This window comes from Hylobates moloch, unplaced genomic scaffold, assembly GCF_009828535.3.
Source record: "Hylobates moloch isolate HMO894 unplaced genomic scaffold, HMol_V3 SCAFFOLD_16, whole genome shotgun sequence".
In the NCBI taxonomy this organism is placed as follows: Eukaryota; Metazoa; Chordata; class Mammalia; order Primates; family Hylobatidae; genus Hylobates; species Hylobates moloch.
This window is the reverse complement of record NW_026652291.1, coordinates 29,424,567-29,452,380: the sequence shown is the minus strand read 5'-3', so window position 1 is coordinate 29,452,380 and position 27,814 is coordinate 29,424,567. Positions and strand designations below refer to the sequence as shown.

Sequence of the window (27,814 nt, the reverse complement as noted above, 5' to 3'; positions counted from 1 at the left end):
GGGGGAGATTTTCGAAAACAGTGATGTTGGTAATTTATAGTTAGTAAATAAACCATGTTTCCATAAGCAAGGATTCACACCAAGGGATCCTGCCCACAGGTGTCTGGAGGTCAAATTCGTATGTGCTTTCTGCCAATCTGAGCCACTGCCTCTGTGTCTCTGAGAATAATATACTCTGCAAGAAGGAAAGATGCACAAGCAATAGTGCAGTCTTCTCAGCGGGCGGAAGTCAGCACGGTGTGCCCCCTGTGTAAGGGGGGTTGTGCTAAGCAATGTGTTTGGTGATTGACAGATTATCTGCCACAGGTTCTGGTTACCTCTGATTAGTAGATGCGGACATGGAATTAAGGGTAATTGAAGGATATTTATCGAGTCAGACATACACCTTAGAATAAGGCTTTTACTGTTCTAGAAACAATCTTCCAGAAGATGAAATCATCCAAGATGCCCCAAAAATATTTATTTATACAAAGATTTTGAGAGTAATATTCATACTTGTCTTTATACCTCAGTCTATGCGTCTGGGGCCAAGTCACTGTGTGGCACATGTGCAGCTTCCCCGAATGCCTCACATGTTGTAGCACCTGCTTCCAGGAACACCAAATGAACACAGGGTCTTGGAGGGGAAGGCGGGGGAAGAACCCATAATGCCCCAAGGCTGCATGGAACCACAATCCAGAAATGTGCATCCTGACCTGGAAGGCGTCTAACCAAGTGTCCAAGGGGAAATATGATCGAGGGAGAGCTGAGAGGAGGGACCCAGAGGGCAGACAGGAGAGGGTTGATTCCCACCCTTTCTTCTGCGTTCAGCATATCCAAAAGGCCCGATATAGTTGATGGGCCAGGAACTGCATGACCTGGATTTTCTCCCTGTAGTGACCCATGATGTTAATTGATGTAGAGGACAGTTTGCAAAAGTAATAGATTTGCCCTTAATCCCAGACAGTGTGAGATACAATTCTGGGACTTTGTCTTGGTAACCTGTCTTTAAAAAAAAAATGCTTGCCTTGTATAACATAATCCAGATTCCCTAGAGCAGATGTGGTACAGCAATTAGCAAATCCAACCTCAGATCTGAAGTGTCTTCCCGTCTGGCCCTGACCCGGCCATTCTCTGCCCTTCCTCCTCCCTTTAGGGTAGCCCAAATCCCATTGCCACACAACATCTCGACTTGCCATCCCTTTCCTCTATCCCCATCCCCTCTGTCTGCGTCACAGAAAGTCTGTGTGTTCTGAAGAGTTCAGCCTTCCTCTAACCAAACCCACACTTTCTTTACCACCGTGATTCTCAGAGCCAGCAAGAAAGAAATGTTCCAAAAGGAAACCTCCATCTCAGCCATCTGCCCGGAGCCGAAGGTTGTGGGCTCCAGGCCTCTCGGTGAGGTTTGTTGCTTGTGTGTTTCCCGAGGAGCGGGCAGTCAGGCAGTGGTGGTTCTCTCTCCCCTCTCTCTGTCGCAGGTGGGGTCTCAGCTACATTTGCAAGACTTCACTACCATGTTGGAGAGCTGCTCCACCTTGGGGGTCCTCCCAACATAGTACAGGATGGTCAGGGGCTCCAGGTCCTGGGGCACGCAGCAAGGCGAGGCAGATGCTTCAGGGTTCAGAGTATTGTACAGTCCCAGCACCTGGGAAGGGACACGTCAGTGAGAGGTTGGAAGGCCAAGCCTCAGGCCTGGAACGCAGGAACTCTCCCAGTTCCAGGGGCAGTCCCAGAGGCTGAGCAAGTGCTAGAATGGCCACGGGTGCTCTTTAAGAGGAAGTGTTCGGGGCCAGGCGCGGTGGCTCACACCTGTAGTCCCAGGACTTGGGAGGCAGAGGCAGGCAGATCGCTTCGGGTCAGGAGTTTGGGACCAGCCTGGCCAGCATGATGAAACCCCATCTCTACTAAAAATACAAAAAAATTAGCTGGCTGTGGTGGCAGGCGCCTGTAATCCCAGCTACTTGGGAGGCTGAGGTGGGAGGATCACTTGAATCCAGGAAGTGGAGGTTGCAGTAAGCAGAAATAGTGCCACTGCACTCCAGCCTGAGCCACAGAGTCAGAGTCTGTCTCAAAAAAAAAAAAAAAGAACCGTTGGAACCTGGTTTGGGTGAGTAGGTGCGTAGTTGCTGTTCATCCACAATGACAGAAGCAGAACAACTGCACTTGTTTGGGGTGATGAGTTGAAGCATGTGACAGTTGCTACACTGATAATGAATTATCTTGGCTTTTTTTTTTTTTTTTTTTTTTGAGTCAGAGTCTCACTCTGTCACCCAGGCTGAAGTACAGTGGTGCAATCTTGGCTCACTGCAACTTCTGCCTCCCGGGTTCAAGCGATTCTCCTGCCTCAGCCTCCCAAGTAGCTGGGATTACAAGCGCGTGCCACCACACCCGGCAAATTTTTTACATTTTTTGGTAGAGACGGGGTTTCACCATGTTGGCCAGGCTGGTCTCAAACTCCTAACCTTGTGATCCACCCGCCTTGGCCTCCCAGAGTGCTGGGATTACAGGCGTGAGCCACCACGCCTGGCCTATCTTGGCTTTTAAGAAAACAACTCTTACATTGCTCTTCCTAGCTGGAACTGATCACTCCGGTGAGAAATGTTCTCACAAAACATTGCCTTGAGCCATTTAGTAAGTGCCAGATTGTAGGGCCCCAGACAGGATGCAGAAATAATGAGCTAGAAGGAAACATGCTTCACAAATTACTGCCCTATTTTTGATTCCCCTCGAGGGAAAGACAGACTAGTTTCAGAGGTGTGGACTCTTGGCTATCTCACTTTCTGTTCCTAGCATTTCAAATTAGCTTCTAGTCCATGCTTCTTGGTGTCTTTCAGAGTAAGTTTTCTACACTGGAGAGGCTGGAATGATCAGAGTTCTGGTAGAAGCCTTTCTACTGCAGTGTTCTTGCCAGCCACATGCATGTATCTCTGGCATAGGGTAACACGTGGCAGTTAATTAATTTCTATGGTACAGAGAGCTTTAGACAAAGCAAATTAAAGGCTGGTTGAAACTATGGTAGGAATTTAAAAGGGCAGAGTGTGACTGAGTGGAACTGAGTCAGGGTGCCAAGATCAGAACCTTCACCAGAGGGATTTTACTCACCCCAGACCATCATTTGCTCACTCAACATTCAATCCTTCACTCATTCTTTTTAACAAGTGGCCTGGTCGGTCAGCCCCAGTGCCTCAGATGGCATGAGCCTGCTCCATACCGTGCTGTGGGTTGTGTCTGCACTGCGGAGGTATGGGCAAGGGCCTGAGCAGAAGTTGGCATAGTAGCCCTTAGGTTCATGGACCCACTTCCAGCCCAGATCCTGTCGGAAGTCAATGTAGAGGGGGCGCACACAGCAGTTCTCCTCCAAGTTGCTACAACAAAAAACATTTATAGAAAGTCAACTTAAAAAGAAACCACCAATAAAAGAAACTTCATGAATGCTCTCATATTCTCCCTTGGAGTCCTTTCATGCCATCATAGGACTGATCAATGGAATCCCAGGTTCAAGGGCATGGGGCAGAAGAAACCAGAAAGGCACATTCATGTGTTAAAGACCAAGATCCCAAGGATGTAAGAAACAGAGATAAATGCTGCATGAGGAAGAGTAAAGAGGCAAAGGTGGCCCTGCTGCCTTTTCTATCACAAATCAAAGCAGAGCTATGAAGTGCTCCACGTAAAACCAAGCACTCAATGTTATTAGCCAACTCAGCTTTGTTGAGGTTGGTTTTATTGTTACCCTCCTAATGTGCACCCAGCCAGAAATCAATTCTAAGTTTATGCAGCTTGTCTACTATAGTAGGTGACTGCTGAGGCTCAATCCAAAGGCCATTTAGCCAAATAAGGCATATCCTTCTATTAACACCATGGTTCAACAGATCACCCAAATGTGATTATCAGGCCCCTTCCATTCTGTTGCCTAGAGAGATCCGTTTGGCAATAATAACCCTTGCCAAATGGACATCTAGCCTCTGCTTTAAGATCTGCTGAGACCTAGAACTTGCTACTTTCAAAGGCAGCTATTAGTCAGAATCTGGCTTCTTGTGGGTTCCAAGGGTGAACCATGGCAGACACCATTGGTTATCTATTCAATAACCATTCCTAACCCCCTTCTCCCTTGCGACATCCCATTACAGAGTCAAAAACACCAGATGCTCCTTTTCCTGGCCTCCCTTGAGAGTAGCGGTGGTCATGTGACCCAGTAATGACCCATCAGACAAGGAGAAGTGTGCAAGGGGTAAGGGCAAGTTCTGGCAAAGATATTCGATTATTTATAAAAGTGACAGATGGAAGAAGAAAGCTTCTGGCTCTTTCCCTTCCCTCATTCCTTCTTGTCTTAAATGTGGACAAGATGCCTGAAGCCCTAGCAATCACTTGTGACCATAAGGAAAAGGATGAAAAGCCAACATACTAAGCATGGCAGACTGGAAAGAGAGAAAGCCTGAGTCTTCGGTGGCATCATTAAGCAGCCAGCCCACCCTAACCCTGCTGCTACAGGCCTCTTGTGAACAAGAAATCCACTATGATTTAAGTCACTGGCCAAGAGCATTCGTTCCTAACTGACAGAGACACATGGAACAAATCTACATGCCAACCTTTGTGGCAACTACCTTGCCTCTCCTATACCTTGCTGTTGAGCTGCTCCCCCAACTGAACATCCCTAGTTTCCCAAGCCCAACCATCCTCGTAAGACATGGTTTCCAGATCTAAATATTTCCCAATTTGTTCTCCCCAGCTTCATTTCGGCATCCTCTGAGGCCAAATGGACTCACTCTTGCTCCTTCCTTTACCTGCAGTGCTTCCCCTCCTGGATCCCTTCATCCCCAAACCTCATCCTTGAAGCCTCTGCTCAAATTCCACACCCTTCTGAAGCCTTTCCTGTGTCCATAGGTGAACTCGTTGCTCCCAGTTAAAGCACTTAATCCTTCGGACCCTCTCATGGGGGTGATCATCTTCTCCCTTTTAGTAGTTGGCATGCGTGCTTTATCCTCCCCTTACAAATGAGCAGTGAAACTGCTCCTGAATAAGAGAAGCTGGGTCTTTTCTATCTCTGTATTGTGGCTACCCAGTAATTTCTGAATTCGTTTGTTAATTTCTCTAGCTCCCATTTCCCGTTCAAATGGAGACTGTTCTATTTGCCTCCATCCAGTAGCATCCTTGGACCCTTCATAGGGAACCGCGCACTTCTTTAATGGAAACTCCTACATTAATCTCACACATACACTCTACAAGTGCTTAAAACATGGAAATCATGGAGAGGCTTTGACCAAGCATCTCCAATCCAAACTATTTTAGCAACACTCCTCCGCAGAGTTTTCCTCATTTACTTCAGCCAGCCCCTTCCAGAGTTAGCCTATGGAAAAACAGTGGGACTCCCAGGAAAACAGAAAGAGATCTGTGAGAGATTTTCAGTCTTCTTCCTGGAGATGTTTGTGAACAGCATCAGGGACCCTCTGTTGAGTGTGGCTTGGCTCTGGGGCCTGACCTGCAGTAGGCAGGCAGTAGATGTTGGTTCCCATGTGGGCCCAGGCTCACCGGAAGCAGTAATTGGTGTCCAAGGCCCGCTTCTTCCTCTGACCCCCCTGGCCCGGGTTGTCGAGCCGGTGTGGGGGAATCATCATGAGGATTAGATGAGGGTTGTGGTGATCCTTCTGCTTCTTGAGGCGCCCCAGATCTCCACGGCCATGGTCATCCTCATTGTCCACGCCTGCAGAAGGGAAGGAAAGTGACAATCTCCCGTCTAAGGAGAGCAGAGCCCTTGGAGGCTGCCTCCTCCACACGTGCCATCACTGCCCAGGAGGAGGGGCAGTGCAGTCTGCGAGGGAGGTGTGGGGGACAAGTGCAGCTTAATTCTGATGTCCAGCTGCAGAAAGGAAGAGCAGATGGAGAAGCCAGTATCAAAAGAACTCATTATCATTGTAAGAACTCATTATCATTGAAAGATGCCCCATGTTCAGATCCCCATACTCCTGTATAGAAATCTTCCAAGGGGCAGAAAGCCCTTGCTGAGATTCCTAGGAATCTTCATGGACCCATGAAGCATCCCTGTTACTAAATGGGTACCTAACACATACTTCCGGGTTGTCAGTTTGTTTGTGTTTGTTTGTTTGTTTGTTTTGAGACAGAGTCTCGCTCTGTCGACCAGGCTGGAGTGCAATGGCCCCATCTTGGCTCACTGCAACCTCTGCCTCCGGAGTTCAAGAGATTCTCCTGCCTCAGCCTCCCAAGTAGCTGGGATTACAGGTGCATGCCACCATGCCCAGCTATTTTTGTATTTTTAGTAGAGACAGGGTTTCACCATGTTGGCCAGGCTGGTCTCGAACTCCTGACCTCAAGTGATCCACCCACCTCAGCCTCCCAGAGTGCTGGGATTACAGGTGTGAGCCACCGCACCCAGCCCTGGGTTGTCACTTTAGATTCTAGACTTAGAATCTTGGGGTGTGAGTTTCCTCTTAAAATGTGAACGGACCAAGATAACACAGAAGTCCTACCAAAAATTTAAGGTGTCACAACTTAAGATAGCCTGAATGGGAGCCAAAGAAACAAGACTGTATAATTGTTAACATTCACATTGCACTTAGAGTCTTTGAAGTGTTTTTACTATAAAGTTCAGATGAGATAATGAAGCATATGATAAATAGCAAACAAGCTCTGGAAAGAAAATTTAAATTCATCAACCCGTTTCATCTGAAAAAAAGGAAAAGACTGGAGACTGACTTAGAAAGAGTCTCAACTCGATTTTGTGAAGGACAGCTGCCAACTGTTGTCCATCCTCACTGAGGACAGGAACATGAGGAATTAATTTACATAGCTACAAGAGGGGCTTGGGTCTCAGGAAGGGTCACTAGATCTGTAAGATAAATGAGAGACCTGGATCACAAATCCCTTTTTCTGAAAATCTTTATGAACAAGATAAGTATTCACTGAAATGGGAAGGTTTCATCCTAAGCTGGCCTGTAGGTAAGGACTCTGAAGGTCCTCTGGGCTCTAAGGTTCTGTGGTTACAGTGTCAAATCTTTGGCTTTAAAAAAAGGCTCTAAAATAGAGCCCATGCGGGGTAAGATCACTGTCCAGCGCTGAGCCAAAAGAGGCCTGCACCTTTTCCCAGACAAGCCTCTGACCTCAGGCATTCTGCAGTTACCCAAAATGGGAATATGAAAGGAAAAGAGAACTTCCCTGAACTCCAGAGATCATCCAGGCTGAGTTCCTTGCAAACATAATGGAAAACCAGAAATGACTCTCAATGACTTTGCCATCTCTACCCAAACACCCGGGGACAAACACCCTGAGGCTCGAAGCAATCATCCAAACCCAGAGGACCCCAGGCAAGGTCAGGCAGGCCCTGCACATCTGGAAAGCTCAGTTGTCTGGGTACTCATGTTCAGGACAGCCAAACTTAATTTCTTTTAGGGAGGGGGAAGACAACTCCTATCTGTTGAGCATTTCTGGCCCTGTATTCCTTATTCATTATCTCATGTAATTGCCTGACAACCCTGTGAAAGAGGAACTCTCATCCCATTTCACTAGGCCCGGAGGCCAGACGGCTTGCCTACACACTTTCACCACTTACCAGACCATGTCGTCTTCCAGAGGCTAATGCATTCTCTAAGCTATAAACTGAAAGTTACACTCATTGCTTTTGGGGTAAAGCAGAATTACTCAAGTACAAAATAGCTGGCTATCTCTCTGAAGGAGCTTGGTTTCTTTTCTTGAGGTCTGGTAAGGGTCTCCTGCACTATCCTGTCCCATTAACTTCCCCCCACTCACCCATCCTACCATACACATTCATTTTGTTACCTTTGAATTTGATTTCCATCACCTCGTGAATGTTTTCCAGGATATCTCCATTGGGCTGAAAGGTGTGACATGGACAGTGAATGCTGATTTCTAGACCTAAGTTGGACTCTGCAAAATAAGACAGAGTTAGTGAGAAAAGCACCTCTGTGTGATGGGGAAGTGTGCCCACCACCCATGCAAGGGTGAGCCAGGGCCTCTGCTCCTATAGGGACTCATAGGAACTGAGTTCTATTGAGGGTCACAGGAGACAGAAAGTACCTCCAGAGCTCAGAGTGGACCTTCATGCACACGTTGCCACATTCCAGGTATTCCTGTTATATTATGAATCACCAAATGGGGGCATATACTAGTGACCATCGTGAAATAGAAGTGGAATAATCATTCCCTTTCAAAGGATGGTATTAAGAGAAAATTGTCACCTACCTACTTGGAGGCAAAAGTACACAGATACAGGAAGGAAAGCAAAAACTCATGCCATCTATGTGGTTTTGAGAGAGGGGATCGTTGAGCCAACCTACTGAGGAAGGATGAGGGCAAGAGGCAGAGGGACTGGAAGAGACTATGGACAGGGAGTAACTAAAGAGTCTCCGAGCACAGAGACTGTGATTCAAAAGGCCACAAATTCAAAGGGCCACAGGATGTAATGCTGGCAAAAAGATTCAAGTCAGGAACCAATGCTAGAGGCAAGGTCACTTGCAAACAGGAAGCAGAATCCGTCTCAGTGGAAGATGCAAGCATTGCTACCAGGGCCATGACTGTGGGCCTAGACAAAATGGCAGATTCTAGAAGAGATAAGATGAACATCATGGTTACACTGGGCCATATTTTTCCTAAGGAACAAGGACATAACGAGGTAAAAATTACTTGGACGTTTCTTCTTTGGGAATCCTTGTTCACCATGATGGGAAGTTGGAATGTGAATTGCTCACCAAGATGAACAGCTTGGGAAGACAGCTGTGAACTTAGAAAACAGCACAGAGGAGATGACAGAGAAGTATGGCTGAGGGTCCAGATGACATGAGCGTGGAGACAGTGAGCATGATGAAGCTTGGAGGTGCCAGGGTTTGGTGCCTGACATCCTGGTGCATGAAGAACAACTCCGGCCCATTCGCCCAGTAGTTGTGGGATCATGTGTTTTGGCAACCAAAATCAAGGAAGCAGGAACTCAGTAAATGAGGTTGAGTAAAGTGAAAGAAAAGAAACAAAATGAAAAGTCTGCACTGAGACAAGTAGTTTTACACAGAAAACCAGGTAGGATCTGGTATCATGGCAATTCTGGTGGGTAAGACTTAATTTGGGAAGCTCTGTTGATCCTGGGAGAGCAGCCAGTTGTGGCCGGGTGTAGGAGAGGTCATGGGGACCTCTTTGGATTCAGGGTCAGCCTCTTGGTGAGTTGATTGAGTTGCTGCTCCCTGAGGCCACACACCATGTGTGTGAGCATCTGGCCTTGGGGACAACCTGGAGTCTTCCTGAAATTGTGCCATCAGGGCAAACCCCAAAATTCTGACCTGGCCCAGCAACCTTCTCATGGACAGAAGGATACAAGCCTACAAACCTGGAGATTCCCATCAACATTAGATTGGCTTGGACATCCCAGACCTACTGGTTAAAACCCAGCCCCTTTCTTCCATAAACTCCAGAGCCTAACCAGATCTGCTCTACCGCAAGTCAGGGCAACCTCTGGGGCACACTGCACCTGCTGAGCTTGAAGATCTCTGTTCCAGCAGGTTCGCTCAGTGAGGGAAGGCAGACTAATAAAATAAGGCAGCTGAGACACAGCTGGAGGAGAAGTGAATGGAGAGGGAGGTATGAGGAGTGCCCTCTCCCTGGGTTAAGGCTGCTGGAAGGAGGAGCCAGAGTAGCTGAAATGGGCTACCTAACAACACGGTGTACCTCCTGGTCAAGCTGGTTCAAGGCGGGCTGGAAGAGACCTGGAGTGAGTGAGTTCTATGATTCCATGAGTTAGAAAGTCAAGGTGCAGACAGCTGTCTTGGGGAGATTGAGGGTCCAGGGGTAAGCACGAGAGGGTGGCCGGGCTTGGCCAACAGGCTGTATCTAGATAGAGGACTTAGAAATGATGACAACCACCACCAAAATGCCTGGAACTTTACTACATATCAAACACTGCTCTAAGACTTTACAAGCACTAACTCATTTAATCTCTATAGTAATCCCATAGAGCAAGAACTATTATCCCCCATTGTACAGATGAAAACACTGAGGCTTAGGGAGGTTAAACAGCTTGCCCCAAGATATCCAACCAGTGGATAGTAGTGCCAGGATTCAAGCACTGACAGCTTGATGCCAGATCCCAAACTCTTGTTAGAGACAAGGAGGGGCAAAGAGGGGGCAACAGAGACCACCAAGGAAGATGCCCACACATTCACCAACATGCAAGATGGTTGTTTCCCAGTGTCCCACCTTTCCTGAGCCATGATGCTGACAGGCTCCCTCCCCAGCCTGCTAGGGGAGGCCTGGCCCTGCCTAGCTAGGTGCTGCAGACTATATGAGCAATAGCACAAGGGTATGAGACCTGGGTTCCCAGCGGCCCTGGTGGGCTCCAACCCATTCTGCGACCCAGAATGCAGCCTGGGTACCTGCTACACAAGGGCTCTCAGATGTTTGCTGAATGACTCCAACACCACATGTGTGACTCAGTTTTCTCATCAATCCACACCACCAAACTGCTCCAATTTGGAGTCCTTTGTTGCCTGCTTTGAAGCCATGAACTCTGAAGAGACTCATGGGCTCTCTGTAAGCACAAACCTGTGTGATGATTCCCCTATGGGAAAGGTGGGCAGTATCTGCCTAAGTGGGAACTGAAGGTTCCAATGAAGAACTAACCTCAGAATTGGCAGCTGTGGGGGTGGTGGGTGGGGGACCCATAGGTTTTATTACGAAATTATCTTTTTGATGTCTCAGGAGGATGGAAATCATTCTCAATGCAAACTTCTCATTGAGTTCTGCAGCTGTGAAAATAAGAACTCCTTCAAGTGCCCAAGGCTTCAAAGAAATCCAGGTGGAGCTGATCAAAATCAGACAGGGAAGTTAAGAGCTTAATTTCCCCAGCCCCTCCTTTCTGTAGCCGTCTGAGTCAGAATTCCCAACAAAGCTGCTGTCGGCAGATCCACGTGGGTTCTCCTAGGCTCTCGCCTTCACGCTCAGTAGGTGGGACAGGATGGAATTCCTGGGTACCCTTGGGACTGGGGCAGGATCTTCAGCCCACCATCTGCCAACTCAGCCACCAGATAATTCCCCTTGGCTGGGGAATTTTCTCATTTATGTGACCTGCCTGGGCTCCGTGGGCATCAAGCAATGCAAACTCGATGGCTACAGGGCCCAGGCAGGTCACGTAAGTGAGAAAATCGAGCCAGCACATGATGCTAAACAGGAACTGCCAGCCTCACTCTTGGGGAACAATAGGGAATGGTGGGGGCTGTGAGGACTGAGGATGCATACCCCATCTCAAGGGGTGGCCGGTACTCGTCTCTGATGGATGGTTATCAGGAAATCTTCCAATTTTTCAAAAACAGCAAGAAGTCCAGGTTTTATGTGAAATCTCCTGACTTGAAACACCCAAAACTGTTGATGACTAGTCAAATCGAAAACAATATGCAGGCCAAATAGTTTGTAATCTCTGCCTTTGAGCTTTAACTCTTAGTTGCCTAAAACACCAAGGACCTAGAAGGATCCACCTGCCTCAGGGACTCTGGGCATCAATATGTGGATGGTCTGTGGCTTTATAGCAGCTGATGACAGGAGAAAACCCTGCCCAAGAGGAAGAGAAGGAACAGATGGGACTGCCATCTGCGACCCCAACCCACTGAGCATCAGACCAGGCAGTACCAGCCAAGAAAATGGAAAGAAACACAGAGGATGGTGTCATAAGACACCAAAGTTCTAATCCAGACTGGACGACCTCAGTCAAGTCACTTAACTTCTCTCGGCCTGTTTCCTTATCTAAAATAAGAAAAGCTTACTCTTGTAAAACACGGTAAAAACCATGAAGTCCTCTCAAATACATTTGATCCTTAAAACAGCTCTGTGAGGCATACAGAGGAGGAACCATTGCCTTATTTTCCAGGTGAAGACAGTGTGTAGATAAGATATTTGGGACACGTGAAGTTTGATGTGCCTCTAGGATAGCTCTACTTTTATGACAACCCGGCCTTTCAAACTTAACTCACCAGAACAGAACCTGTTCTTCTCCTAGGCCCCCTATTTCAATAAGTGATACCACTCGGATGTCGAAAAATTTAGAAGTCATCCAGAATGCTCTTGTGTCCTCACACCCCATACCTAATCAGCCTGTGCTACTGGCTACCTTCAAAATACAGAACAAATCCATATGATCGTCATGTCCACTGCTACCGACCTAGTCTCAGCCTAGATATTGCTCTCATCTGGGCTGCCGCCATGGCTCCTAACTCGTTTTCCTGCCTCTTCCCTTGACCTCCTGGAAACTAGAGGGATCTTTAAAAGATGTCAATCAAATCACCTCACCCAGCCCCTCCTCCCTGTAGCTGTCTGAGTCAGAATTCCCAACAGAGCTGCTTTCGGCAGATCCACGTGGGTTCTCCTAGGCTCTTGACTTCACACCCAGTAGAGGGACAGGAAGGAATTCCTGGGTACCTTGAGTATCCCCAGCTCTGGTTATAGCACTCCCACACTTCTCGTCACACCTGGAATAAGTCCTGAAACCTCACCATGACCTGATGATGTTCTAAATTAAATTGGCTGGGCACGGTGGCTCACGTCTATAATCCCAGCACTTTGGGAAGCCAAAGCGGGCGGATCACTTGAGGTCAGAAGTTCTAAGACCAGCCTGGCCAACATGGTGAAACCCCATCTTTACTAAAAATACAAAAAAATTAGCCAGGTGTGGCAGTGTGCATCTGTAGTCCCAGCTATTCAGGAGGCTGAGACGTGAGAATCGCTTGAACCCAGATGGCGGAGGTGCAGTGAGCAGAGATCGCACCACTGCACTCCAGCTTAGGCAACAGAGTGAGACTCAGTCTCAAGAAATAATAATAATAAATTATATGGCCCCAGCAACCTCTCTGACCACCTCCCCTTCTCTTCCCGTCCCCAGCTCACCATGCTCCAGCCACACCAATCTATTTGCTGCTGCTGCTAGAACAAATCAAGTTTATTTCCACTTGAGGGCTGGGCCTCGCTGTTGCCTTTGCTTAGCACATCCCTTATTCTGATCTTCACAGGCTAAATCCTTATCATTCAGATGTCAATGCATGAATTTCTTCATCATAGAGACCTTCCCTGTTGGACCCCATCCAATCATTGTCACATTGCCCTCTTTCTATTTCTCATAGTTCCTATCCCTGTGGCTGCATCCCCAGGGCCTGGCTTACAGTGAGCATTTAATAAACATTAGTTTAGTGAATGAATGGAGGATACTCAGTGGCAAAGCTAGGGTTTGAACTCAGATCTCTGACTCCCTTAATTCTGTCCTCTTCCCTCTGTTTCATGGAGGACTAAGGGACCTGAGGTTCATTCTGAAATGCTCTTCTGAAGGGTCCACCTACCTCTTCTCAACAGCCACTCACGCACAGTGTCAGTGACATCAAAGGACAGCCACTCGGCAGTGCCCCGTGTGGGCAGATTCTTGCCACCGATATAGCGCTGTTTGGCAATGTGCTCATCCGGCCGAAGGATCTACAGGGCAGAGAAAGGAGTGAGTACCCGATGCCAGGATAGAGTGCCCCGGAAGATGTCACAATGCAGAGCACAGGTGAGGGAGCGATAGGAAACCAGTGGTTCCTGAATGCCATGGCCCTCAAGCACCTTAGCTAACTCTTAAGCATTTTAATGACAGACACAGATACAGAAACGAAGGCTCAGAGAAGCCAGGATTCAAACCCAGGTCTGCCAAACTCTGCACCCAGTGGTGACCTGATATGGCAAAGGAACCGGCTTTCCCGTCGTTGTGGTTTCTGCTCTGAGAGAGGAGTTACCTGAAAGAGCTCGATCCTCTGCTCATTCCGCTTAGAGCTGGGGTTGGGCACCCGCAAGACCCGGAATTCTGCTCGGAACAGGTTGGTTCTATTTTTCTCCACTGAGGACACATTGAAGCGGAAAACCTTGGAGGTAATTCCTTTGGGGCAGACAGCCAGTTCGTCTAGGAGACAGAGCAGAGGGCACAGCATGAGCGAGACATGCAGGAACAGTGTGCTGCCAACGGACAGGCACCAAGCGGCCACCGTCCTGCCTGCCACCTCCCTAGAGGCTTGAGGCCTCAGACCGCAAGGTGGAGATATGAGGAAGATTCTTGGTGGCCCTAGAATCACACACAGTCCTGAGCAAGGAGCAGTGTGGCCTCAGAGCTCCATGACATGGCACTAGACTGGCCAGTCAAATCTAATTGCCCCCTCCTCCCACTGCCTTAACATCTCAGTTCTGGTAAGTTCTCCAACCCGTTTTTCCTACTTTTTGAGAAAATACTGATTCTAGAAAGATATCGGCAACCTAGTAGTTTACATATCTTACAGCTAGTTGATTTATTCCTGTATTTGTTCATCTGGACGTTCATTCATTTATCAAAAATGTATTGAGCAGCTACTGTATGCCAAGCATAGTGCTAACATTGGGAAGCAAAACATGAATAGACACAACCCCTGCCTTCAAAGGGATTAAAAACCATTTATGCCCGGTGTTCCATTATTGGAACGCTAAGCATGTAAGAGTTATTTATATCCTACTACTGCTCAAGGTCAAGGCCAAGGTCTGATTTCAAAATTCAAAAAATTGCAGCCTGAGGCTTATGGGTTAATATCCAAGGTGGGGTATTAATACATGGGCCCAAATAACAGGACTAGAGAGAAATAATAGGACAGAGTGCCCCGGAAGATGTCACAACGCAGGAGCACAGGTGAGGGGAGCGACAGGAAACCAATGGTTTTCAGAGAAGTCCAGGAGTTGCTGCAGGAAATCAAAGGAGGGGAATGGCAAGGAGCACTTCACGAAAGAGGTGAAAATTGAGAGGATTTGAGGATGGGGAGGAAAGAAATGTTACATGGAGTGACTGCTGGAAGCAAAGGCAAGGAGGGAAGGAAATGCAAATGAGTAAGAGAGGCCCGAAACAGCAGGTGGGAGCCAGGTGAGAAAGGGCAAGATGGTAGATTGGGGTCCACCTGTCAGACTAAAAGGTTAAATTTTAACCCATTAACAGTAGGGAGTCACTGAAAGTGAGCAGTGCAGTGACATCTCAACCTTGTGTTTTAGACCCAATAAAGCAGGGCTTACATAGTAAAGAGCCCACATCATGAGCCTGGCAGAAACACAGATGCTTCCTCTGACCAAGCTGGTGTGTCACCATTGGCTCCTTTCTCTTTCCTTGACAGCACGTGCTATGCCAGACACTGTCACCTGCTGGCCTCTTCATCCCTGTCCACAAGACATGGGCAGCGAATGCTCTCTCCCACGCCTCTGAGCCAGAGAAAGAGAGCCTGTCTTTTCTCTGCTCCTGTACACTTGACAGCCTCAAGGTCTGAGCAGGATTAACACCCAGAGAAAAACTTTCTGCACAAATGGTAACAATAGCCCGAAGTTGAAATTCAAGCTCATAGACCCAGATTCCACACATAATGGACATGGCTGGAATGAGCTTATAATCACCCCGAGGGGTTGTTGAGGAAGTCACGGACGAGGCAGGAAGGATCAGAGGCCTGGAAACAAGCAAATGCGCTACTGATCTTCAGGAAAGGATGAGTGAGTGTTTCTGGAAATTGCCATCTGGTGGGCCTGACACTGGTTCTTAGAAAATTAATGGAACAGATGTTAGGAAAACAAATGTGTGAATGCTGTCTAATGAAGCCCTGATTAATAATTGGCTTTGAAAAACAGATACTGCCAACGATTCCCTAAACCATTTCAGATAGAACCAAGGAGAGAAATCAGTGATAGTTAAGTAATGTGTAAGTTTACCAGTTTGTAATACTCTGAATGTGGATAAGCTACTTGCATTGGCAACCCTGTCAAGGACAACAGAGCTGGGTTTTGAAGGAGCTGTTATTGATATGGCTTCAGTTACAATAGCACCTCCTGGGAGGATCACTTGAGCTCGGGAGGTCCAGGCTGCAGTGAGCCATGATTGTGCCACTGCACTCCAGCATGGGCAACAGAGGGAGACTCTGTTTCAAATAAATAAATAAATAAAGTAAATAAATAACACAGCTCCAGTGACTACAAGAGGAATAAAGGGTAAGTCAGTGCAACATGCACCTTGCTGTAAAAAGAAGGGAGATGGGGCCGGGCACGGTGGCTCACGCCTGTAATCCCAGCACTTCAGGAGGCCAAGATGGGCAGATCACGACATCAGGAGTTCGAGACCAGCCTGACCAACATGGTGAAACCCCGTCTCTACTAAAAATATGAAAATTAGCCAGGCGTGGTGGTGCGTGCCTGTAATCCCAGCTACTGAGGAGGCTGAGGCAGGAGAATCGCTTGAACCCAGGAGGCGGAGGTTGCAATGAGCTGAGATGGTGCCATTGCACTCCAACCTGGGCAACAGAGCGAGACTCCGTCTCAAAAAAAATAAGAAGGGAGATGGAAAATGGCACTTGCTGGTGAGACGGTCAGAGTGGGTCAAGGCAGTGGGAAGTCAGGAGATGGGGAAAGTTATGAGCTAAGAGAGTTCTCAGGACACCCTAGTGGCCGTCCTCTTTGGTTTCTTCCAGCCTATCAATCATAATCTGCTCCCCAAGATGAACACCTCCTGGGGAGACTTTTAAGGTTTCAAGAAAGAGGTGGAAAAGGTCATTTTTCTATTACTGGGATATATAGATTTCCAATGATTAGAAGGGACATCAGGAGTCATGTGGTGCAACCCTCTTCAGAGGAAGAAACAGCTGTCTAGAGGGTCTTGGCCAGAGTCGCTCAGAAGTTAGCTGACACAAGCAACTTGACACTAGCAAGCAAAGCTTAGGACACAATTGCTAGTGATTAAAAAAGAATTGGCATCTGGGCAATATGGTGAAACCCCGTCTCTACTAAAAATACAAAAATTAGCCAGGCATGATGGTGCATGCTTGTAATCCTAGCTACTCAGGAGGCTGAGGCAGGAGATGAGGTTGCATGACTTTGGTGATTGTGTCACTGCACTCACCTGGCAAAAGACGCTACTCAAAAAAGAAGAAGGAGAAGAATTGGCAGCCAGGAGCAGTGGCTCATGCCTGTAATCCCAGCCAGCACCTTGGGAGGCTGAGGTGGGTGGATTGCTTGAGCTCAGGTGTTCGAGACCAGCCTGGCCAACATGGTGAAACCCAATCTCTATAAAAAATACAAAAATTAGCTGGGCATGGTGGCACACGTCTGTTATTTCAGCTACTCAGGAGGCTGAGGCGGGAGGATTGCTTGAGCCCAGGAGTTCAAGATCAGCCTGGACAACATAGGGAGGGCCTATCCCTATTATTTAAAATCAAAAATTTTAAAGGCTGGGAATAGTGGCTCATGCCTGTAATCCCAGCACTTTGGGAGGCCAAGGCAGGTGGATCACTGGAGGTCAGGAGTTCGAGACCAGCCTGGCCAACATGGCGAAACCCCATCTCTACTCCAAATACAAAAATTAGCTGGGCGTGGTGGTGGGCACCTGTAACCCCAGCTACTCAGGAGGCTGAGGCATGAGAATCACTTGAACCCAGAAGGCAGAAGCTACAGTGAGCCGAGATTGCACCAGTGCACTCCAGCCTGGGTGACAGAGTGAGACTCTGTCAAAAAAATAAAAATAAAAATAAAAATTAATTTAAAAAAAGAATTGCCTGGGAGATCAAAGAAAATGTACATACAATCTTCTTGACCATCAAATTCACTGAATAATGATGTTTTAAGTAATCTGTGGAATGAATCATCATATAAATAAATAAGCAAAATGTAATAGCACCACCTTGTTTTGTCGAGTTTTTATTACTTCATGTGACCTTCTAACAACCCTTGAGAAGAATGAAAACATGTAAAATTTATCACTTGACAAATGAGAAAACTGAGCCTCAAAAAGTTAAATGTCTTTCCCAAGGTCACATAACTAGAAGGTGGCGGAGGTGGGGTTTGAACCCCGGTCTTCTGAACATACCTCATTTATTGAAGCAGGGACTCTTCAAGCTGGGAGGGATCTGGGAGATCATCTGGTGAAGATGGTTTCATCAACAAAATATGGCAAGATTCCACTAAATGGGCCTAGAGTGTCAACCTGTGCCTCAGACAATGACCCGCTGCAAACGAGTTTGTGGTTCTTAAGCCATGCCTCGCAGAACACTAGTATTATTGAGAGCTGGACTAGGGGGTCCCACCTTTACAAATTAAATCTTGAGCAACTTTTTCCATTGCACAGAAAAAAATATATATTGGTGAATGCCTTTTTCTCTATTTTGTTTAACAGGGCAAAACATAAGCAAAGAATATTCATGTACAGTATGCATGGAAAAACCAGGAAATAGCTGACCATGTTTAGTTAACTGCCTTTTAAAATGTGTTCAGACACCTGGGCGGCTAGGTGTGCCTTTGCTTGTATATATCATTTCTGCTGGTTCCAGTGAAGGGACTATATTTATCAGTGTGGCTGTACTTCTCTACCCTGGCTGCACGTTAGAATCACCTGGAAAGCTTTAAAAACAAATGATGCCTGGACCCATTCCCCAGCAGTTCTGACTACATTGGAGTGAGTGGGGTCCACGGCATATTTTTATTTAAGATCTCCAGATGATTCTAACGTGCAGCCAGGGTTGAGAACCACAGATTATAATGTGTTGCAAAGGGCACCATGGCTTCCAGATGTTCTGGAATTTGAGAAACCACTGCTTTAATGGTGTGGGCTTTCTATTGATTAACCTTTAAATGAATTAGACATGTTGCTTCGCTGATGGAACACCTTTAAAAATTTTGAGTTAGAAGCCCATAAACATTTTAAGCCCATGTTAAAAATTGAAATACTTCAGAGAAAGATCCAGATTTTCTGCTTTTCTAGGACATGGGAAGAACTAATCAAGCTGGACCCCACGGTCCTCAATGCAAAACCCAGCAAGAGCTGAGGCTGGCTGCTGCTTTGGCTGGACACGTGGGCTCCAGGTCCCCTCCCTCTACCTGTCTCACACACCCTACTTTCTTCTTGACCCCAAGACCAAGTGTCCTGGTGCAGTTTATCATGACGCCGTGGCTTTTCTTCCAGATCATTTGCATTTCCTGCCGGGTCTCTGTAGGCACTTGTGTTTGCCATCCCTCTAAGAAAAGTTTTGCCCTAGTTCACTGAGTCTTAGGCTTCACTGTGCTTAAGAATCCATAAGGAGCTTGTCGAAAATACAGATTCCCCAAGACTCCAACCCTCAAGATGCTGATTCTGTAAGGGTGGGTGGGACTAGGGAATCTACATTTACCTCCAGCTTCCTCTGGACCACACTTGGAGAAGTGCTGACCCCTACTGTGCAGACGGCATTGGCCCTTGGAGCAAATGATTTTCAGAATAATTCTCAGAATAAACAAAATCTACACTTAGCAGCCAGAGAAGAAAGACTAAAATATCGAGTTTTCTCTTTGCTGAGAAACTCTGGGTTTGCTGGTTGTCTTAGTGCTGCCCTTGGCTGAAAGCAACAAGTCTCCGAACAGACACAAATAATTACAAGCCAGAAGATAAAACGACACCTACATTGGTGATATCTTTGTAAGAGGGATGACAACGGAAGTAAAAAAGCTGTGTCCTTTCCCATCACGTGGGGTCAGAGAAACTCTCTACTCCCTCCCCACAGTAAAATCCTGGAGAATTAGAAAAGGGATTACAGAGTCTTGCCCATACTCCCCAGTAGAGGCTCTGCTGATTCATCCCAGATGGAATTATAAAATTCTTTCAGCTGAAAAGGAGTTTGGAAATCATCTCTGACTTTACAGCTGGGGAAACTGAGGCTCAGAGAGGTCACTTTTACGTAGCTGCAGCTGCTTAACCTGCTTGAGACTCTTCATTAAATAAAGAAAACCCCTTCATTAAATTAGGGAGAACATTTGTGGCAGTATGAATCTCCTGGGCAAAAAAAAAAAAAAAAAAATGCAGAGCTAAGGAAGAACAAATCCAGTTATCCTTGTGCAATCTGCCACCTGGGTTACTAAGATAATAACTCTGACCTCTCCTGCTTGGTCCAACATATGATTCATTTATGTTATAAATCAAAGTTTACTGAACCCTAAAGGTTAAAGGTAGCACTTACAACGTGTATTTTACATATAAGTGAGTGCTTAACTACATGCATCCTGCGCGCAGAATGTCTAGGTTAGGGTCCCTGCTCTTTTTGGACAAATTACTTAAGCTATCCAAGTCTCAGTTTGCTTATCTGTAAAACAGGGAGATAAGGTTATTTAGGAAAAGGCCTTCCTCTCTGCTCTCACCTTGGTGCCCTTTCTCCTGCACTACTAAAAAGTATTTCCTCTTTCATTTTCCTCTCCTGGGACCTCTATCTCCTTGCCCTGGCTCCTACTGTCACTTTCCTTCGAATGCATGTTCACTGGGTCAGGGAAGTGGCCAGAAGTGAGGAAATATGGAACCGAACGTGATCTCATGACCTCCCAACAGAGGCTCTGGCATCGAGACCCTGCTGTGCCCCACCACAGACCTGGTGTCACCCCTGTCTGCCCTCATGAGTTAAAGACAGGCTTCCTTCCCCCACCCTGCCCCGCCGCCACCTTGCAACCCCCTGACGACGACGGCTGTCTGCTTCTGCTCAGCACCTGCCCACTGCCTTCTTTATAATTAGTGTGTGTCTGCCTCTCTGGGGTGGCCTCAGCACCTGACCAGCTGCAGGGCGGGCCCAGGTCCCTCTGCTCAGCCTCCAAGTCACCTCCAACAGCTGCAGAGTCTGCCTGCTTCCGGTTTGCACCTGTGAGCCTCATAGCATCGCGTGTTGGCTCCTCCCCAGCATCCTGAACAGCATCCTGCTGGCTGTGCTGGGTTGCCCCAGGCCAGACCATTGCTCCATATCCGCACATCCACCCCTATCTGTTGCAGTTGTAAGGTCTTGGTACTGCAGCCTGGAAGCTGCCCAGCATCTGTGGGGCCCTGCCCGGGCTTTTCCCAAGGCCATCTGCTATTTGTGCCTTGAGTCTGCACAAAATCAGTGTCCACTTGCACCCGCGTGGACTTGCCTCTACATGGCTCATTCATTCTCAGCTCAGGAGTCCAGGATGGGGGGGTCCTCCTGACTCAGAATCCCTCCTCCCTTGGACTCCTCTTGCTGACCCAGACCATGAAGGTCTGAGTCCTGCCCTCTTGCCCTGGACTCTCCTCACACCTCTCCTGCCCACCTCAGATTTCGACCTTCCTCTGATGCTTGTGGTCACTATCTCCCGCGTTGGTGGGTTCCCAGGGAGTTGGAGCCTTGGCCATGGAGCTGCTAGGTGCCTCTGGGAACTGTGGGTCCCTGAGCCAGCCCCACCCAGAGACCCTGGGCAGGGAGCAGTAGCTCTGCCTCGGCCTCCAGCCTCCGCCCCACATGGCAGCCACATCCTAAAGAAAGGCGCTCCAGGCAGCCACAGGAAGCCGGAGCGGGAACCCTTCGCCAGTAACCACAGGCTCCTCTGCCTGGCATGGAGCCGCGAACCGGGCCTTTGCACCTCCAGCCAGAGCTGGTCCACCCATCGTTACCCACTCCTGTTCCTTCTCTCCAGCCAGGTTCCTTTCACCCCCTGCTGTGTGCCCTGCTGACCACCCTCCCCTGCCTGCCAGCTCCATCCCACGCCCTCCACCCCACTCCGGGAGCCGCCCACCTCCCAGGTGGGCCTGGGCTGAGGTAGTCAGGGCGGCGAGGACACCTGCTGGTAGGAAAAGCAAACAGAGCTGCTCCCGGAGTCTATGGCCCACGAGTGGCTCACATTCCTCTTTCCTGGGCTGTCAGTTTCTCAACATCTGCCAAATTTCTCTCTCTTGTATTGAGGTTTTTAAAATCCCCTTCAGTAAACACATATGACTTCCACACGTGTACAAACACACACAGACATCTCGCCCAGAAGCCGCCCGGCTCCTCCGTGCAGACAGAGCCTCCTGGGACGGCAGGCTCCCAGACATATCCCGCCCCCCCTCCACTGTGCACCCACTGCCACCCCTCCACCCGCTCTCCCGTGACACGCAGACACAAAGGGCGCCAGCCTCCTCTACGCATCCAGAGCCAAAACCCACTCTCCCCGTGCCCACCAGCCTGGAAGGCGCCCATTTTGAGCACATGAATCTGTCTACTGCACAAGACTGCATGTCGCCCTAAAGTACACGGCCCTGGGAACATTCGTGCATACCCTCTCCCCTCCACACACACAGCTCACGTGGGTCTCGTGGGTCACGTGGGTGGGGTAGACCAAAGGGCCCAGGCAGCAAGAAGCTGTCTCCTGCCTGGGCTTCAAAAAGCTTGACAGACATTAATTTGGGGGCAGGTATTCTTCTTCCCAAGAACTGGAAAAACTGAAACGGAGACGTGTCACAATGAGTTGCGAAAAGCTGGGAGAAGACGAGGTCTCCACACTGAGAACTGTAAGGGCTCCTGACAGAGCCGGCCTTCCCCTTTATGGCACCCAGATGCTTACAGTTACTGATACGATCGCATGTGCAAGAATACATATGTTTCCCTGGACAGCACAATGTAATTCCAAATTAAAATCAGTCAAGGATGTGATGTGAATTCAGCAAGCCACTCAGCTCCAGGGCTCCTGGCCTCGCAGAAGCGCCGGCGCTTAACAGAATGGCTCTATCTCCTTCCCCACCCACCTCCCCAGCCCCAACGGAGGAGCATCGCACCTCCTGAGCCTTGGTGCTGGTGAATCCTGGGGCACCCTGCTGTGTGGCCAGCACTAGACCCCCCTCTGCAGAGCTCCCAGCTCCAGTTCAGACCCTCCAGAGTAGACAACCCAGCGAGAATTTGGACTTACTGTGCTCCGCCAGCCCCTGGATCATGTCGAATTTATGGATTTCTTTGGCATAGTATTCCGACTCGGTGTTTTCCTGGGTGCAGCCTTCCTCCCTCTCCCCATGCATCTCCTCCAGCAACTCCCGGGTGCTGTTGTAAAGGGCCAGGACCTGATAGGGGACGTGGGTCATCACCGTTGGCTCAGGGGGGCTGGTGAGCCTGAGCTTGCTCAAGATCTGTCCCCTAATGGCTTCCACCCTCTTCTTCTTGATGTGGCCGAAGTCCAAGGTAGTGCAAGTGGACAGAGAGAGGCTGACCGTGGCAAAGTTCAGCAGGGCCAGGACCACCAGAGCCCTTTGCAAGTGCATCTTCATGTGTGAGCTGGGAAGAGAGGCCAGGGGGACGGCGAGGCCTGGAGAGGAAGAGACCCCAGCAGACGTGCAGAAGGAGGGAGGAAAACCAGGCGGCCTCCCCAAATCCCAAAGACTGAGGCTTGGCAAGAAGGTGCATGAACTCACTGCACTGCGAGAGCTTCAGGACTTCCAGGAAGCGCTGGCAACCCTGAGGACGAAGAAGCGGACTGTGTGCCTTGTAGCGCTGGGATTCTTGTCCATGTGTCTAAACAGGTTTTGCTGGGCTCTGACTCCCAGCAGGCCAGGTGGAGGGCAAGCAGAGGGCTGGGAGGGGTGGCAAGGCAGCTGGGAGTGGGAAGGGAGCTGGAGTTTTTCCTTAGGTAAAAATAAATAGAGCGGATATCTGATATTGCCAAAAGCCGCTTGGCGATGGGGAGAAAGTGGGTATTTTAAAGAAGGAGAAGGACCATGGCTGGGTCCCAAAATCAAAATCCTTGCCTTGCCTTGAAGGAAAATAAGAAAAGAGAATGGAAAAGAAAAGGGAAAAAAAAGTTTAAAAAAAAAAAAAAAAGTCAGATCACCAGTGAGTAGGTGGGGAGAGGCAGGGCCGGGCAGTTGCTGGCCCAGCTAAAGGTGGGGGCAGTACAGGACACACTTGTCTCTCAGGCACTCCATTCATGCTTTCTCTTTTGTTTACACTTCCTCGGGGGCTTTCTAAATGACTTTGTTCACGCTGCCTCTCGTCTTCATTGGCTGGGGTGTGGGGTTATATGCATTGGAAGGCAGGGAGGCAGGCCTCTGAGCGCAGCAGCCCCAATCATCCACTCAGACGCCCAGGGTCACCAGCACCTCGGCTTGTCTTCTGCCTCGGCCATTGCTTCTGTCCCCTGCTTCTCTTTAAAAAATAAAAAGGAGAAAAAAAATAAAATAGAAGCCAGTTCACGGCACGCCTGCTCCGGAAAGCTGTTATTCCTTCTCTCGCACGCCTCTTCCCCTGTCTCTGCCTCTCTCGCTCATTCCCTTGGACTTGACTCTCTGCTTCCCTCCCTTTCTCTCTCTCTCTCTCCCTCTCGCTCCTCTCCCTCTCTCACACACACACATGCACACACACTGCTTTCTCTATTTCTCTCTGCTGAAATTTTATACCTCCCTCCCATGACGTCTCTGGCCTGGGGTGGGGGAGGGAGGGACCAGCGCACGCAGCCTCTTTTGCTGCACGATGTTAATGTTTTAAACAGGCACAGGAGAAGCCGAGCCCATTTGAAAAATACTTTGCGAGTCCTCTCGTTCGACGTGGTAGCTGAACTTTTTTTCCCCTCTTGGAATCACTCCTGCTACACGTTGGCTGTTTTTCTGGAAAGTTACTCCGAAGAACCCCCTCCCTCCCTTTCCCCCAGCCCCGGCGCCCTCTCGCCAGCTGTCAGTCCGCGCAGTCCGCGGCCCGCGTCTACTCTCCCTCCTGGTCCCCCGGTCCCGGGGCCGCCCCTGGGCCAGGCCCGACCCGGGCAGGGTCCGCAGAGGGCGCGGGACCCGGTAGGGGCGGCCATGCCAGCCTCGCCGAGGGGACTCCCGGCCTGCGAGCCGGGTCGGAGGGTCGGCGTCCGCTCCGCGGCGATCCTGGCCCGATTCTTCATTGACAAGATCGGAGTCGGGAGGCGGGCTGAAGCCTGGAGACGCTCCAGGGGCAGTGAAAAATGGTGGCGTTTTCCGGAAGATCGAGGGTGCCCTCTGGCGAGGCGAGGCCGCCAGTGAAGGAGCTCGGCTGGTCGGGAGCCGGGGAGGCTCAGGGGCTGGGGGCTGGGGGCTGGGGGGCGGGGGCTGGAGGGCGGGAGAAGGGGCTGCGGTAGAGAGCGAGAAAAACAAGACCCAGGCCCCGAGGAATCGCCTCCCTCCCGGCCCCACGTGCGCACGAGCGCACCTCTCCCTCCCCGCCTGCTGCTCCGGAGCCGCTCTCGCAGAAATGTCATCCAGATGTTCAGCCTCCCTCCCCGCCGAGGGCTCCGCAGGGAGCTGCGCCAGCGAGCGCGAAGTCAGCAGTTGGCCCGAGCCCATTTCCCAGATGGGTGAGGGGAAGTCGGCTCTGTGCTTTCGCTCCTCTTCTCGGCCCGAACCTCTAGGCCTTTTCCCACGAGCAGCCAAGGGAGGGTAGGGCACGTGGCTCCCCGCACCCTGCAACACAGGGCTTGCATCTGAACTGAACTTTCCTGAGCGTGAGTGCCGCTCCCACCCCATCTCACTCCAGCCTTCCTGGACCCTTTCTGAGAGGTCTGGCTTCCAGGTCACTAACTGAAGGGGCTGTTCTCTGTATCCCAGCAGAGCGGTGGGTCACTTTCCGGATGAGGAAACTGAGGCTTAGAGTTTTTTTTTTTTTTTTTAAAGAGCACACTGCTTGTGACTGATGGAGGCGATATTTTACACAGGCTATCAAGTTTGGGTAGGCATTATTTTCATTTGCAAAACCAATGAGGAAACCTAGGGGTAGAAACTTTAAAGGTAACTTGCCCAAGGTCACATAGTTATTAGTTGTCAGCTGTTGGGATTTGACCCAGGACATTGCCAGAGTCCGGACTTAATTACTATGCTATACTGCCTCTGAAATTTGAGAAAAAGTTTAACGTTTACTATATACCAGGCACTATTCTAGGCTCTCTGAATAATATCAGTGAACAAAACAAAACTCCTACCCTCAGGGAAATTTTATTTTAGAGGCAGGGGTAGGGCAGTGGAGGAGGCGATAAACTAAATAAATATGTAAATGATGTAGTACGGTTAAAAAGTGCTGGGCCAGGTGCAGTGGCTCAGCCTGTAATCCCAGTATTTGGGGAGGCCCATGTGGGAGGATTGCTTGAGCTCAGGAATTAGAGACCAGCCCCAGCAACACGGCGAAACCCAGTCTCTACAAAAAATGGAAAAATTAGCCCGGCATGTTGGCGCAGGCATCTATTTGGGAGGCTGAGGCAGGAGAATCACTTGAGCCAGGGAGGCAGTTTACAGGGGGCCAAGATTGCACCACTGCACTCCAGCCTGGACGACACAGCAAGACCGTGTCTCAAACAAACAAACAAATGTGATGTGGCAGAAAATCAAGCAGGGAAGGAGGATGGGGTGTGCCTAGGTTGGGGGATGTTGCAGTTTCAAATAGGGTGATAAGGGAAGGCCTTTGAGCAGACAGTTGCAAGATAGGAAGGAAAATTATTAAAGTTATACTTTTTTGGACTCCACCTCTACCAAATCAGAGTCTCCAGAGATGGGGCCCTGGCATCTCTGTTTCTTTACAAACCTCACACGTGATTCAGGTGCTCAGCAAGGTCTGGAAGCTACTACTGGAGGGTACCTCTCTGCCCAGAGTGAGGACGATTTGCCTTCTGTTTTCAGCAAGTTGGGGAAGAAGTGGGGGTGAAGGTCTGGAAACTGACTATAAGGTGATGGTCGCATGCTGTGAGCTTACAAGAAATGGAAAAATCCAAAGATTAATCCCTTCTTCCTCATCTGGTGCCAAAGAAGGGAACAAGGGATTCATTGGAGCCTATATTTCATCTGTCTTGGATTTTTGGCAGTGAATGTTTCTTCAGATTAAAATCTAACAAAGTATTCTCACTGAGAAGCAAGTTACCAAAGGATCTTAGAGATAATCTCTAAAGTAATTACAAGGGAGGAAACTGATACCGGAAAGGGCTCTGCTCTGGCTACACAGGTAGTTATCAGGAGAGCTAAGATGAGAACACAGCTCTTCTGATATCCAGGCCAGCGCTCTTGCTGTCACAGGCATGCTAACACACAGTCCTATCCAGTAACATGTGTGATTGAACTGAGTAATGTACTGGATATTTAAGAAATGCTTGCAATCTGGTTTCAGGGGTGCTACTCCCACTTCCAAATCCTTGCTTTTAACCTGTGGCCATCCAGGCCTTCCCCTCAACATAATACTGGGAATGTTATTTGCTTTCAGGGCCATCAGCCCATCTCCTACGGATCTCAGCCAACCAGTGTCAGGGACCTGGCCAGTGATATTGACTTGGAGATCTCATATGAAGAGTCAATGAAGACGCAACTTAAATGCCCCATTAGGCTGGGAATTTGTAGTACATCTCCCTCTGCCAGCCTAGAAGAATGGCCGGCGCCCAGTAGTATGTGCTGGAGATAAATACTCCAGTAATGTCTGGTGTCAGAACAGCATCTGGCTCCGCTGCTTGGCACTTAGGTGATTTTCCGCAAGCCCCTTCTTTGTACCTCAGTGTGCTTTATTGTTGTGTTAGAGATACTACTGCTACTCACTTTGTGGGATTATTGGGATTTAATGAGATATTGAATATTTGTACTTTTGAAAGTTATTACTACTCAGCTATTTGATGTGTTGATTCAGCCTCTCTGTAAACTTTTTGAAGGCAGAGATTATGTATATTGCACTTTCCATAACTCATGGCAAACCATTTGCTACACCTGACTCCCTGTTTTCTCATCTGTCAAATGGAAACAATACCACTTATCTTGCTTCCCACACAAGGTTGTTATGCCCCTCACGTTAAGCCAATAACTGTGACGGCCTTCTGTACTTTGCAAAGAGCTATACAAGTGGGAGGCATCAGTATAATTACTATTAGCAGTAGTAGTGCTTTGCACTTAATATATTGATGTATTTAAACAGCTACAAATGCAGACAGTTCCTAACGACCAAATTATTTTACCGTCTCGCAGGAGCAGCCTTGGCGAGTTTTAATAACCGGAGGTTGCTTCCAGATGTCAAGCAAGGCAGGTTTAAGAAAGATTCGGTAGTTTGGAGGACGGCACACAGAATCCAGGAACCATGCTGCG

General features: G+C 48.8%; 1 protein-coding gene across 4 annotated transcripts; it reads right to left on the bottom strand.

Moving 5' to 3' along the window:
• Positions 1-344: 344 nt before the first annotated feature.
• TGFB3 (transforming growth factor beta 3) lies at positions 345-27,814 on the bottom strand. 4 transcript variants are annotated; one of them, XM_058429613.1, is made up of 8 exons: positions 27,688-27,814; positions 22,672-23,897; positions 13,740-13,903; positions 13,311-13,440; positions 7,768-7,875; positions 5,506-5,677; positions 3,191-3,344; positions 345-1,624 (listed from the first exon to the last, which is right to left on the bottom strand). In XM_058429613.1, exons 2-8 carry the CDS (start codon positions 23,021-23,023, stop codon positions 1,466-1,468), a joined length of 1,239 nt encoding a protein of 412 aa, XP_058285596.1. In that variant the 5' UTR covers positions 23,024-23,897; positions 27,688-27,814; the 3' UTR covers positions 345-1,465. The 4 variants fall into 4 exon arrangements, with proteins under 4 accessions (XP_058285596.1, XP_031990694.1, XP_058285597.1 ...); XM_032134803.2 differs by lacking the exon at positions 27,688-27,814 and adding an exon at positions 24,149-24,467; XM_058429614.1 differs by lacking the exon at positions 27,688-27,814 and having other exon boundaries at positions 22,672-23,061; positions 23,168-24,139.